Source organism: Stenella coeruleoalba (genome assembly GCF_951394435.1).
Source record: "Stenella coeruleoalba genome assembly, chromosome: 15".
Lineage (NCBI taxonomy): Eukaryota > Metazoa > Chordata > Mammalia > Artiodactyla > Delphinidae > Stenella > Stenella coeruleoalba.
Window position 1 is genome coordinate 44,029,490 of NC_137161.1, and position 13,728 is coordinate 44,043,217.

The window sequence follows — 13,728 nt, forward strand, 5'->3', positions numbered from 1 at the left end:
TTAGACAGGCTGGCATTCTTTCTTCAGCATATTGAGTTCAAAGTTCCAGGGTTTGGATGCCACAATAAAGGTGCAATGAAACATCTAAAAGAGACAAAAACAATAACCAGCTTGTAAGAACAATTGCAAAAAGCAAAAGTCAAAAAGCCCCAGAAGTTCCTATTTCCAGGTGCCAGGATTTGGCTTCAAGAGGGACAAAAGGCCGCCTGAGCCAGCCACGCCTCTACAGATCCCCAAGCTGTTCGCCCAATGGCAGAGCAGCCAGCCTCATGACTGGGATGGACCCCCATCGGTTCACCTCCCTGAGAGCTGAAGCCATCACGGTTGTGGCTTCGTTTGCTCCATGTGGGCAAGAGTTGGAGCCCAGGACCAATTATCCTCAAGAAACCCTAGTGTCCAGCTCTGGCCCTTCTCCAGACACGCCAACTTCCTGCGGCCCATGGAGACCCCACGCGGCGTGGAGGGCCCAGTGGGTCCTTCCCAGGGTATACAGCACCACAAGAATAGCCAGGGTCCTGCATGCCTTGGAAAGCGGTGTCAGAGTCTGGCCAGATTCCACCAGGGAAAGCTTGCAGCTGGGGAGCTGGGAGGAGACACAGGGCCTGCAGAGGGAGCGGGGCTCCAGGCTCCTGGGGTGGATGAGGTCACTGTGTCCCTCCTCTCACCTAAAATCTTTATTCAGTTAGAAGAAAAATATAAAGTACAAATAGCTCTTTATGGCAACACCCAGTAGAAGTGAAGTTGCATAAGATACACAGACTGAGGGGTCAAGTTGAGGGGGAAATAGGACCAAGTGACCAGTAACCCAGACAGACCATGGAGGAACTGAGGCCAGGTCAGCGGGGTGTCCAGGCTGGAGGGGCATCAGGATGGGTGGAGCTGGTTCCTGGCAATGGCAGGGAGGGCAGGGAGGGCAGGCAGTACGCTTACCAGAGGGTTAACTAATTGCTTAACTTGTGATCGCCAGGGTAACAGGAAACAATCGCAAAATAAAGGGATTGAAAACCCAATTATTAAAATCAACCATAGAGGATACTTTAGCACTGTATTAACATATTAAAAACCTTTAAGAGGTGAAAAAATATTGGACAAGGAATTCAACTTCTTGGAACTCTGCCCACAAGGCAACAACAATCAGATATACACACAAACAGAAATAAAGAAGAATATTCATTATGGCACTGTTCATAATAGCTAAAAATTAGAAAAACTTAAATAATAAATTCTCAGGGGGTGACTAAATAATATGTGGAAACACCATTAAACGAAGTCAAATAGTTTCATTACATAATGCCCTCAAATAATTTTACGGTTTTGGAAATCCTTAGATTTTATTATTAAATAAAAATCTAAATTGTGGAACAGTGTACAGTGTGATCCCCACTACACAAAAATACAAATGTAAAATATAGAAGAAACTAGGATGTATAAAACTAAGTTGACAGCAGTAAGCTTTCCATAAAGGTATTTTTAGTTGATTGTTTTTTTCTTCTGTAGTTGATTTTAAGCTACTTAATACTTTGGAAAATTTCTAAACTTTCTACCTTAAGTGAATAGGGCCTTTTACTATTTAAAACAGTATCAGGTTTTAAAATTTATTTTCCACGGAGCTCAGGTAGTTACCCTTTCCTCCTTTCTAAGTCTCAATAAATAAAGAAAACAGATAAGCTCGAATCTATAGGAGGTCAGAAATGGGGAATCTCTAGGAGTTCCATGATCCATGCAAGGGCAGAGACTGGGAGGAATCCTTGGAGGGTAACAGGTGATGTTGAGCAAGACGATCCAAGGCTGTTGAACTCTATCTTAGCACCTACCTTCTGCATTTTGGGATCCCGTTGTACTAAGCAGTTTTCATTTCCCCCTGAAGCTTTCTTGCACATTGTCCGGGCAATTTTGACTTCAAGAAGGTAATCCAAACTATCTGTGACCTGTCCATGAGTAATTTAAAGTTAGAGATCATAAAAGAATATGTGGTATCAATTGTCATTTCTGATAAACAAACATGTCATTGACTGCTTAGGGCAAAAGATGTCTTCTCACCTCCTTCCCTCCTACAGTTTTTTTTTTTTTTTGGCCAGAGTTTTGGGGTAACGTGGAGGTGGTTCTTACCTTGCTCTCTCTCTCTCTCTCTCTCTCTCTCTCTCTCTCTCTCTGTGTGTGTGTTTCTCAGTCACTCTCATTATGGTATTTAATTTTAAAGTAATGACAACTGTCACCAAAATAAAGTAAGTAAACTATTCCCTAAAGACCATTTTTCCTGGGAAAACTAATGGTTTGCTCATTGGAGCTCTAGAAATAAACAGCATTTTCATCGAAATCCACTGAGAGTGTATCGATTCCCTTTAAAGTTTTGGTATTTTTAGTCATCCTTGCCTTATTCCACGTCATATACCCTCCCAAATCCCTGACTTTCTGGGCATCTCCCCTCCCCTCCCCTCCCCATGCAGAGCTCCAGTCAGCGCTGTACTCAAGAAGGGTCTCACAGGGAAATGCAGATGAACAATGGCAAATGTCCACTCTCACGATTAAAGAACGAACAGGAAAACAAAGTTTACAAGACGTCAGGGAATCAACATGTGAATGAGAATGACCAAGTTAGTTAAACACCATAACTGAGCACAGAAAAATAAGAGATAATTTGGAAAATGCAGTAAACATTTTGGAAGTTCTAGAAAAGTCACCTGGGCATTAAACAAAATGGATGTAGGCAGAATTCTAAGTACAGTTTCATGAATATAAAGTATACTTAAAATTTTTCAGTTATGCATCTAAGTGTCTGAAAGGACACTTGTGGGGTGCCCCCAGGATTGACGAGTCCATGGGGGATGCAAGAAATCAGTGGTCACTTTCACTTTTTACTTCAACTACTTCCAAATGTACCCCTAGCACATTTTTCATGACTGGATATTAAGTTTCTCTGCCTCAGCGCTGTTGGCATTTGGAGCTGGGTCCTTCTTGGCCATGGGGAGCCATGCTGTGCCCAGAGGGTGGTGACCCACATCCCTGGCCTCCACCCCCCCAACCTCAGTAGCAGCCCCTTCAGTTGTGATGACCAGAAACATCTCTGGGTTTTGCCCAAAATGCCTTGTGGAGCAAAATCCATGCTCAGTTGAGAAGGAGTGCTTTAGCTTTGAGTTATATTTCCAAGTAAAAATTATCAAGAAAACAGATTTTCCCAAATCACACTCAACAACCACTGACCGACCACCAGCCCCATCTTGATCCCCAATTGCCCAGGAAGGGAGGCAGATGGGGATCCAGCTTCAGAGGCAGCCCCTCCCTCCTTTCATGGCCAGGCCTCTCTGACTCTCCTAGCCTCCTGTGACACCATACCCTCCTGGCTGGCTGCAATGTCCCATCACCTTCATCCCATCCAGCATCACTCAGAGGCAGTAGCATGTGTGGATTAAGAGCAGGCAGCCTGGGTTTAAATCTTGGCTCTTCTACTTAGTAGCTGTGTGACCCTGGGCAAGTTACTAAACCTCTCTGTGCCTGTTTCCTCCTATGTGAACTTGAAAACCTGAGTGCGCATGCAGAAAGCCGCTGGATCTAGCACAAAGTAAACATGGCTCCAGGCTGCCATTGGCAGTCTTTCCTACCAGTCTTCACCGTGTGTGAAATCGGCAGCAGAACCCCAGCCAGCTATGAACTGGAACAGGCGGCCACATGCTTTTTCTTCAAGGGCCAGAGAGGAAATATTCCAGGCTTTGCAGCACAAATACAGCCCAGAGGACCCTCAAAAAGTGTGTGTGGCTGTGTCTTAACAAAATTGTGTTTATGGACACTGAAGTTTCAATGTAAAGTAATTTTCATATGTCACAAAATAGTCTCCTTCTTTTGTTTCTTGTAATCATTTGTAGCTCACGGGATGTACAAATATGAGAAGTGGGCCAGATTTGACTTCAGGCTGTTAGTGGCCACTGCTGATAAAGATCTTTGCACTTTTAACTTAAATCATCCAATGGAATAGAGCAGTTTTCTTTCTATAGCACATGGGCATATGTTATTTTTATCCGAATTTTCACCCAGCATTTTTCTGTTTGCTTTCATTAGGAGTTACTTTTGTTTGGGGGGTGGTGCATTCTTCCTTACCCCCTTTCTTCAATATGTTTTCCAGCAGCTTGTAGCTGGAATGCCAAGGAGTTTTAAACACTTCTGTTCTAGCCTCTTTTGGAACCTGTTTCTACCTGATTCTTTTGCAACCTTACCTGCATTTGAGCTGACAGTCAACTAAGAAATAAAATGTACATTCCTGACCACTCCCTCCCATCAGGAAACTTGCACAAGCCTCTTAGATAGCCTCATCCACCAGAGGGAAGACAGCAGAAGCAAGAACTACAGTCCTGCAGCCTGTGGAACAAAAACCACATTCACAGAAAGATAGACAAGATGAAAAGGCAGAGAGCTATGTACCAGATGAAGGAACAAGATAAAATCCCAGAAAAACAACTAAATGAAGTGGAGATAGGCAACTTTCCAGAAAAAGAATTCAGAATAATGATAGTGAAGATGATCCAGGACCTCAGAAAAATAATGGAGGCAAAGATTGAGAAGATGCAAGAAATGCTTAACAAAGACCTAGAAGAATTGAAGAACAAACAGATGGAGATGAACAATACAATAACTGAAATGAAAAATACACTAGAAGGAATCAATAGCAGAATAACAGAGGCAGAAGAATGAATAAGTGACCTGGAAGACAGAATGGTGGAATTCACTGCTGCAGAACAGAATAAAGAAAAAAGAATGAAAAGAAATGAAGACAGCCTAAGAGACCTCTGGGACAACATTAAACACAACAACATTCACATTATAGGGGTCCCAGAAGGAGAAGAGAGAGAGAAATGACCTGAGAAAATATTTGAAGAGATTATAGTTGAAAACTTCCCTAACATGGGAAGGGAAAGAGCTACCCAAGTCCAGGAAGTGCAGAGAGTCCTGTACAGGATAAACCCAAGGAGAAACACACTGAGATACATAGTAATCAAACTGGCAAAAATTAAAGAAAAATTATTGAAAGCAGCAAGGGAAAAATGACAAATAACATACAAGGGAATTCCCATAAGCTTAACGCTGATTTCTCAGCAGAAATTCTACAAGCCAGAAGAGGGTGGTATGATATACTTAAAGTGATGAAAGGGAAGAACCTACAACCAAGATTACTCTACCTGGCAAGGATCTCATTCAGATTTGATGGAGAAATCAAAAGCTTTACAGACAAGCAAAAGATAAGAGAATTCAGCACCACCAAACCAGCTCTACAAGAAATGCTAAAGGAACTTCTCTAAGTGGGAAACACAAGAGAAGAAAATGACCTACAAAAACAAACCCAAAACAATTAAGAAAATGGTAATAGGAACATACATATCAGTAATTACCTTAAATGTGAATGGATTAAATGCTCCAACCAAAAGACACAGGCTTGCTGAATGGATACAAAAACAATACCCATATATTTGCTGTCTACAAGAGACCCACTTCAGACCTAGGGACACATACAGACTGAAGGTGAGGGGATAGAAAAAGATATTCCTTGCAAATGGAAATCAAATGAAAGCTGGAGTAGCAATACTCATATCAGGTAAAATAGACTTTTAAATAAAGAATGTTAAAGGAGACAAGGAAAGATACTACCTAATGATCAAGGGATCAATCCAAGAAGAAGATAAAACAATTATACATATATATGCACCCAACATAGGAGCACCTCAATACATAAGGCAACTGCTAACAGCTATAAAAAGGGAAAGCGACAGTAACACAGTAACAGTGGGGGACTTTAGCACCTCATTTACACCAATGGACAGATCATCCAAACAGAAAATTACTAAGGAAACACAAGCTTTAAATGACACAATAGACCAGGTAGATTTGATTGATATTTATAGGACATTCCATCCAATAAAAAACAGATTACACTTTCTTCTCAAGTGTGCACAAAACATTCTCCAGGAAAGATCACATCTTGGGTCACAAATCAAGCCTCAGTAAATTTAAAAAACTGAAATAATATCAAGCATCTTTTCTGACCAAAATGCTATTAGACTAGAAATCAAAGGAAAAAACAAAACACATGGAGGCTAAACAAGACGTTACTAAATAACCAAGAGATCACTGAAGAAATCAAAGAGGAAATCAAAAAATACCTAGAGACATATGACAATGAAAACACGATGATCCAAAACCTATGGGATGCAGCAAAAGCAGTTCTAAGAGGGAAGTTTATAGCAATACAAGCCTACCTCAAGAAACAAGAAAAATCTCAAATAAACAATCTAACCTTACACCTAAAGAAACTAGAGAAAGAAGAACAAACAAAACCCAAAGTTAGCATAAGGAAAGAAATCATAAAGATCAGAGCAGAAATAAATGAAATACAAACAAAGAAAATAATAACAAATATCAGTAAAACTAAAAGCTTTCTTGAGAAGACAGACAAAATTGATAAACCATTAGCCAGACTCATCAAGAAAAAGAGGGAGAAGACTCAAATCAATAAAATTAGAAATGAAAAACCATTAGCCAGACTCATCAAGAAAAAGAGGGAGAAGACTCAAATCAAATAAAATTAGAAATAAAATTAGTCAAGAAACAAGAAAAATCTCAAATAAACAATCTAACCTTACACCTAAAGAAACTAGAGAAAGAAGAACAAACAAAACCCAAAGTTAGCATAAGGAAAGAAATCATAAAGATCAGAGCAGAAATAAATGAAATACAAACAAAGAAAATAATAACAAATATCAGTAAAACTAAAAGCTTTCTTGAGAAGACAGACAAAATTGATAAACCATTAGCCAGACTCATCAAGAAAAAGAGGGAGAAGACTCAAATCAATAAAATTAGAAATGAAAAAGGAGAAGTTACAACAGACACTGCAGAAATACAAAGGATCCTAAGAGACTACTACAAGCAACTCTATGCCAATAAAATGGACAACCTGGAAGAAATGGACAAATTCCTAGAAAGGTATAACCTTCCAAGACTGAACCAGCAAGAAATAGAAAATATGAACAGGCAAATCACAAGTAATGAAATTGAAACTGTGATTAAAAATCTTCCAACAAACAAAAGCCCAGGACCATGTGGCTTCACAAGTGAATTCTATCAAACATTTAGAGAAGAGATAACACCCATCCTTCTCAAACTCTTCTAAAAAATTGCACAAGAAGGAACACTTCCAAACTCATTCTATGAGGCCACCATCACCCTGATACCAAAACCAGACAAAGATACTACAAAAAAAAGAAAATTACAGACCAATATCACTGATGAATATAGATGCAAAAATCCTCAACAAAATACTAGCAAACAGAATCCAACAACACATTAAAAGTATCAAACACCATGATCAAGTGGAATTTATCCCAGGGATGCGAGGATTCTTCAATATACACAAATCAATCAATGCAATACACCATATTAACAAATTGAAGAATAAAAACGATTTGATCATCTCAATAGATGTAGAAAAAGCTTTTGACAAAATTCAACATCCATTTGTGATAAAAACTCTCCAGAAAGTAGGCATAGAGGGAACCTACCTCAACATAATAAAGGCCATATATGACAAACCCACAGCAAACATCATCCTCAATGGTGAAAAACTGAAAGCATTTCATCTAAGATCAGGAACAAGAGAAGGATGTCCACTCTCACCACTATTATTCAACATAGGCTTGGAAGTCCTAGCCATGGCAATCAGAGAAGAAAAAGAAATAAAAGGAATCCAAATTGGAAAAGAAGTAAAACTGTCACTGTTTGCAGATGGCATGATACTATACATAGACAATCCTAAAGATGCCACCAGAAAACTGCTAGAGCTAATCAATGAATTTGGTAAAGTTGCAGGATACAAAATTAATGCACAGAAATCTCTTGCATTCCTATACACTAATGATGAAAAATCTGAAAGAGAAATTAAGGAAACACTCCCATTTATCACTGCAGCAAAAAGAATAAAATACCTAGGAATAAACCTACCTAGGGAGACAAAAGGCCTGTATGCAGAAAACTATAAGACACTGATGAAAGAAATTAAAGATGATACCAACAGATGGAGAGATATACCATGTTCTTGGATTGGAAGAATCAATATTGTGAAAATGACTATACTACCCAAAGCAATCTACAGATTCAATGCCATCCCTATCAAATTACCAATGGCATTCTTTTACTGAACTGAACAAAAAGTCTTAAAATTTGTATGGAGACACAAAAGATCCCGAATAACAAAAGCAGTCTTGAGGGAAAAAAACGGAGCTGGAGGAATCAGACTCCCTGACTTCAGACTATACTACAAAGACAATATGGTACTGGCACTAAAACAGAAATATAGATCAATGGAACAAGATAGAAAGCATAGAGATAAACTCACGCACCTATGGTCAACTAATATATGACAAAGGAGGCAAGGGTATACAATGGAGAAAGGACAGTCTCTTCAATAAGTGGTGCTGGGTAAACTGGACAGCTACATGTAAAAGAATGAAATTAGAACACTCCCTAACACCATACACAAAAATAAACTCAAAATGGATTAGAGACCTAAATGTAAGACTGGACACTATAAAACTCTTAGAGGAAGACATAGGAAGAACACTCTTTGACATAAATCAGGGCAAGATCTTTTTTGATCCACCTCCTAGAGTAACGGAAATAAAAACAAAAATAAACAAATGGGACATAATGAAACTTAAAAGCTTTTGAACAACAAAGGAAACCATAAGCAAGACGAAAAGACAGTCCTCAGAATGGGAAAAAATATTTGCAAATGAATCAATAGACAAAGGATGAATCTCCAAAATATATAAACAGCTCATGCAGCTCAATATTAACAAAACAACCCAATCCAAAAATGGGCAGAAAGCCTAAATAGACATTTCTCCAAAGAAGACATACAGATGGTCAAGATGCACATGAAAAGCTGCTCAACATCACTAATTATTAGAGAAATGCAAATCAAAACTACAATGAGGTTATCACCTCACACCAGTTAGAATGGGCATCATCAGAAAATCTACAAATAACAAACGCTGGAGAGGGTGTGGAGAAAAGGGAACCCTCTTGCACCATTGGTGGGAATGTAAATTGATACAGTCACTATGGAGAACAGTATGGAGGTTCCTTAAAAAACTAAAAATAGAATTACCCTATGACCCAGAAATCCCACTTCTGGGCATATACCCAGAGAAAACCATAATTCAAAAAGACACATGTTGCGCTTCCCTGGTGGCACAGTGGTTGAGAGTCCGCCTGCAGATGCAGGGGACACAGGTTCGTGCCCTGGTCTGGGAAGATCCCACATGCCACGGAGCAGCTGGACCCGTGAGCCATGGCCACTGAGCCTGTGCGTCCGGAGCCTGTGCTCTGCAATGGGAGAGGCCACAACAGTGAGAGGCCCCTGTACCGCAAAAACAAAAAAACAAAAAAACAGACACATGCACCCCAATGTTCATTGCAGCAGTATTTACAATAGCCAGGTCATGGAAGCAACCTAAATGCCCACTGACAGATGAATGGATAAAGAAGATGTGGTACATATACACAATGGAATATTACTCAGCCATAAAAAGGAACGAAATTGGGTAGAGACGTGGATGGATCTAGAGACTGTCATACAGAGTGAAGTAAGTCAGAAAGAGAAAAACAAATATTGTATACTAACACATATATGTGGAACCTAGAAAAATGGTACAGATGAACTGGTTTGCAGGGAAGAAATTGAGACACAGATGTAGAGAATGAACATACGGACACCAAGGGGGGAAAGCGGCAGGGGGGTGGTGGTGGTGGTGTGATGAATTGGGAGATTGGGATTGACATGTATACACTGATGTGTATAAAATTGATGACTAATAAGAACCTGCTGTATAAAATAATAAATAAAATAAAATTCAAAAATTAAAAACAAAATAGAATAGAAAAGAGTCCTACATCTGCAGAACTCCCTCATGCTTGGCAGGGGTGACACTGTGGTATAGTGTAGAAATAATGCCCTTTTTAATAATTGGTGCTATTTGGTTAAAATAAAAACAAAAAAAGAAAACCACACACACACAAAATGTACATTCGTGAAAAGAAGTAGCAAACACTATGAAATGATTCGTTAGTCTTGAGCTATGTGGGTCTTTGGTTTATTTTATTATTAAATACCTGCCTTTAAAGCAGAACCATCTATACCTATTTCTGTAAATGGAGAGCACAGATGAAAACATCCAAGAAAGTGGACTCATCGTGGGAAAGACGGGAACTTCACTAAGAACAGGTACCACATCTGAGCCCCCTGGGGCATTGACATCCATGAGGTCTTACTTCAGCCACCCATTGGGGACGCACATCCTGGACCTGGTGTCGTTGCCTGAAAACACAAACCACACAACTGGGGCCACACGGAGAACCAGCAGGAGCCCGGGGCCCTCAACTCGTGCAGGTGGCCAGGAGCCAGGGGTCCCGGCCTCTTAGGGGATCCAGACGCTGAGTGAAACTTCTGCCCACATAAGAAAACAGGAAACGGAGGCAGGTTGACGGTGGCTGGAGGGTGGGCAGCGCAGGTTAGAGGGCAGATGGGGCGAGTGGAGGAGGAAGAGGGGCAGAGGTGTAGGTCAGGCCGGCGTCACATGTAACCCGGGCCCAGTGGGGCCCCCTCACCCTCTGCCGACCCCTCTCATTGCTCACCCCTCCACCTCCCATCTCGGGCTCCTGCATAAACCTCAGGACAACCCTCTTTCTCAGGAAACACAGCGCTGGTTCAATGCACTCATCTTAGACATGGTCCGTGTTCAAAACCCTCCAACTGCCCTAAGAACATCCTTTACAGTATAATTTTAAATCCAAGAGACAATACAGGATCACATCTCGCATTTAACGTCATGTTTCTTAAGCCTCCTTTACTGAGAACCGTTTCCTTCTTCTTCCCCGTCTTTCACAGCACTGATTTTTTTTTTTTTTTTCGGTACGCGGGCCTCTCACTGTTGTGGCCTCTCCCGTTGCGGAGCACAGGCTCCGGACGCGCAGGCTCAGCGGCCATGGCTCACGGGCCCAGCCGCTCCGTGGCATGTGGGATCTTCCCGGACCGGGGCACGAACCCGTGTCCCCTGCATCGGCAGGTGGACTCTCAACCACTGTGCCACCACCAGGGAAGCCCAGCACTGATATTTTTAAGCAGTCTTAGAGAATGCCGCATAATATGGACTCGTCTAATTGTCCCTCGAGATCACCCTCAGGCCTTTGGAGCAGGAACGCCGTATATAGGCAACGCTGTGTCCTTGCAGTGATGTCACATCAGAGGTACACGGTGTCAATTTGTCCCATGTGTCCTGGTTGTAATTAATTAACAAGCAACCCCTATAGCGGTCCACCCCCCTCCCTCCTCCTCCCCTCCCCCTCTCCCCCCGCACCAGGTGGAGGATTCATTGCTGATCTTCGACCTGAGTTAGTTATCACCATGGTGGTTGCAAAAGGTGATTTTCTAGTTTCATATTCTTTCACATCTCTAAGTAGGCATTTTTCTGTAAAAAAAGAGCCTTCCCTTCTGCCCTGGTTCCTTTTTACAGTGAAAGCTGGATGTGGAGTTTGTTCATTTGTTAAATGTGTTATAATCCATCCCTGTAGCCGCTTAGGTTGATGATATCAGCTCAAACTGTCCCAAACTTGACCCCTTCAGGAGCCCTTCTGGACTCTTACCTGTGTTTTCTGATGTGACTATAACTAAATTTAAGTTATTTGAATGGATATATTATGTTTTACCCCAGAATGATAAAGGAGGAAGTTTCATTAACTTTCTTCCAAAAACCCCTAAAATAAAGTTCATAAATTTTGGCTCAGGTGTCTCTCAGCCGCTCTCCACGGACGACAGCCCTGCCACAAATGTGAGTGTGGGGACAGAGAACGGGGAGTGAAAGCCACCAACCTGCTCCTGGGACTTCAGAATCTGCAACACCTTGAAGGTGTACTCGTCCTTGCTGGCCTCGTTGTACTCCTTCATGGCGAACCACAGGGCCTGCTCCACGTATACGTAGGATTCGGAGATGTCTTGGAATTTCCTCACCACCTTCGATGAACCCCAGGCCTGGACACCTCTGGACGCGAGGGCCACCGTGGCCATCAGGAGCAGCAGGCCGGGGCGGAGCCTGGCCATGGTACCTCAGCCCAGGGGCGCGGCCGAGCCCCTCCTGTCCTCGCAAGGCTGGCCGGGCCCTGCTGCCTCTGCACCCGGCCCCTCCTAGCTCTGCTGCAGGCGGAGAGGGGAGAACAGCGGTTAACATCGCCTGCCTAAAAAAGAGGCTGCCTGCGAAATGTGCAATTCGGTCCATTTTCCCATCTTGGATGCTTCCTTTCTGGAAGGACACACACCTCTGTGCACTCACGTGTGGGAGGGATGCACACACACGTGTACACACACACACGCCTGTCCCTGCTGGCTGGGTTGGGCCCTGTGGTAGGCACTGCACGTGCTGGGTGGCCTTTCATCATCAGAGCCCCGTGGGGCTGCGAAACCCTTTACACAGGAGGAAACGGCCACGGGGCTGCGTGTCTGTTTCAGACCGGGGCTGCCCTGCCTCAGTGTTACCCCCGCGTAGGAGGGATCACGGCTTGTAAAGTGCAGTTGCTTTAGAGGAACCCCTTCTGCCACAGAAGGTCACCAGGATTTGGCTCACAGGGCAGAGGCAGTGGTTAATGTGTCAGGTGCAGACAAGGAGCGGCCCCTCGAGACAAAGCAGGGTCGGTGGGTTGTGTTCGCCACAGAGAAGTGGGGACAGAGTGTCCAAGCTGAACAGAGGACGTGATGGCCAAACCAAGAGATGCCTGGTGTCCGTCAGGCTCTAGATACAGACACCCAGCACTGAACACTCCTGGGGTCTTCGCTCGGTTGCCCACCCAGGACACCGCTCTGACCCACATGCCCTCTGCCAGGAATCGCCAACCAAACCCAGGCCGCGAGAGGAGACCTTCCCGTGTGCCTCCCAGAGACGGGCCTGTGGGGAGGCTGATGCGTGAGGACACCGGGTCCCCTCCGCCCGCCGGCCTGGCCCGTGGTAACCTACCCGCTCCTGCCCGGCCTCCGTGCGATGGCAGCATTGATGTGACACGCATGGGATTGGAGCGGTTCAGACCCGCTCCGTGGCCTCTGGAGCAGTTGCCCAGACACACGGGACGGTTGCCCTGGGCCGTCTCCCATCCAGCATGGCTAAACCTGGGACCCACCTGAGCACCAAGCTCCTTTCCACGATGCTGCGGCCGAGCCCTGAGCTGGCCGCCGGCCGCAGGCGGTCTCTCTCCTTCCTCAGGACCCGAGCTCGGTGGCTCCTGCCTGCGGCCCGCTTGTCTCTGGCATGCTCAGTTCACAGCCATGTGCCTGCTCAGGGTGTCTGCTGGCGTTAGGGTACGTCTGCCCTCAGCTGTCCTCCCTGCCAGTGGTCACCTCTGGCCCCTTTGTGACGTAAGCCCTGCCCCACTGATGCTGCCCAGGTGACCAGCCCCTCTGTCAGGGGACCCTCTGCCCTCAGAAGCCCACAGGCTCACCAGGAGCCCCCAGCATCTGCCCCAAGTGCTGAGTCCCAGCTCCTGTCCCTTGGCTCCTGACTTTCTAAATTTCTGTGCTTTGGATGGGCAGCTGGAAGTGAAGTCACCTCCAGGGCTCTTTCCATCAGTGTCTTGTCATGTGGCCCCTCTTTGGCATCTTAGAGACACCAGACAGCCAGGCTCAGGGGACCTGGGGCCAGAGGC

The 13,728-nt window shown here is 43.9% G+C and overlaps 1 protein-coding gene across 1 annotated transcript; it reads right to left on the bottom strand.

The window, feature by feature from the left end:
• On the bottom strand, positions 1-12,139 carry CST8 (cystatin 8; the record flags this gene model as incomplete). Its single annotated transcript, XM_079944410.1, has 3 exons — positions 1-84; positions 1,815-1,928; positions 11,912-12,139. 3 exons carry the CDS (start codon positions 12,137-12,139, stop codon positions 1-3), a joined length of 426 nt encoding a protein of 141 aa, XP_079800536.1.
• Positions 12,140-13,728: the final 1,589 nt, after the last annotated feature.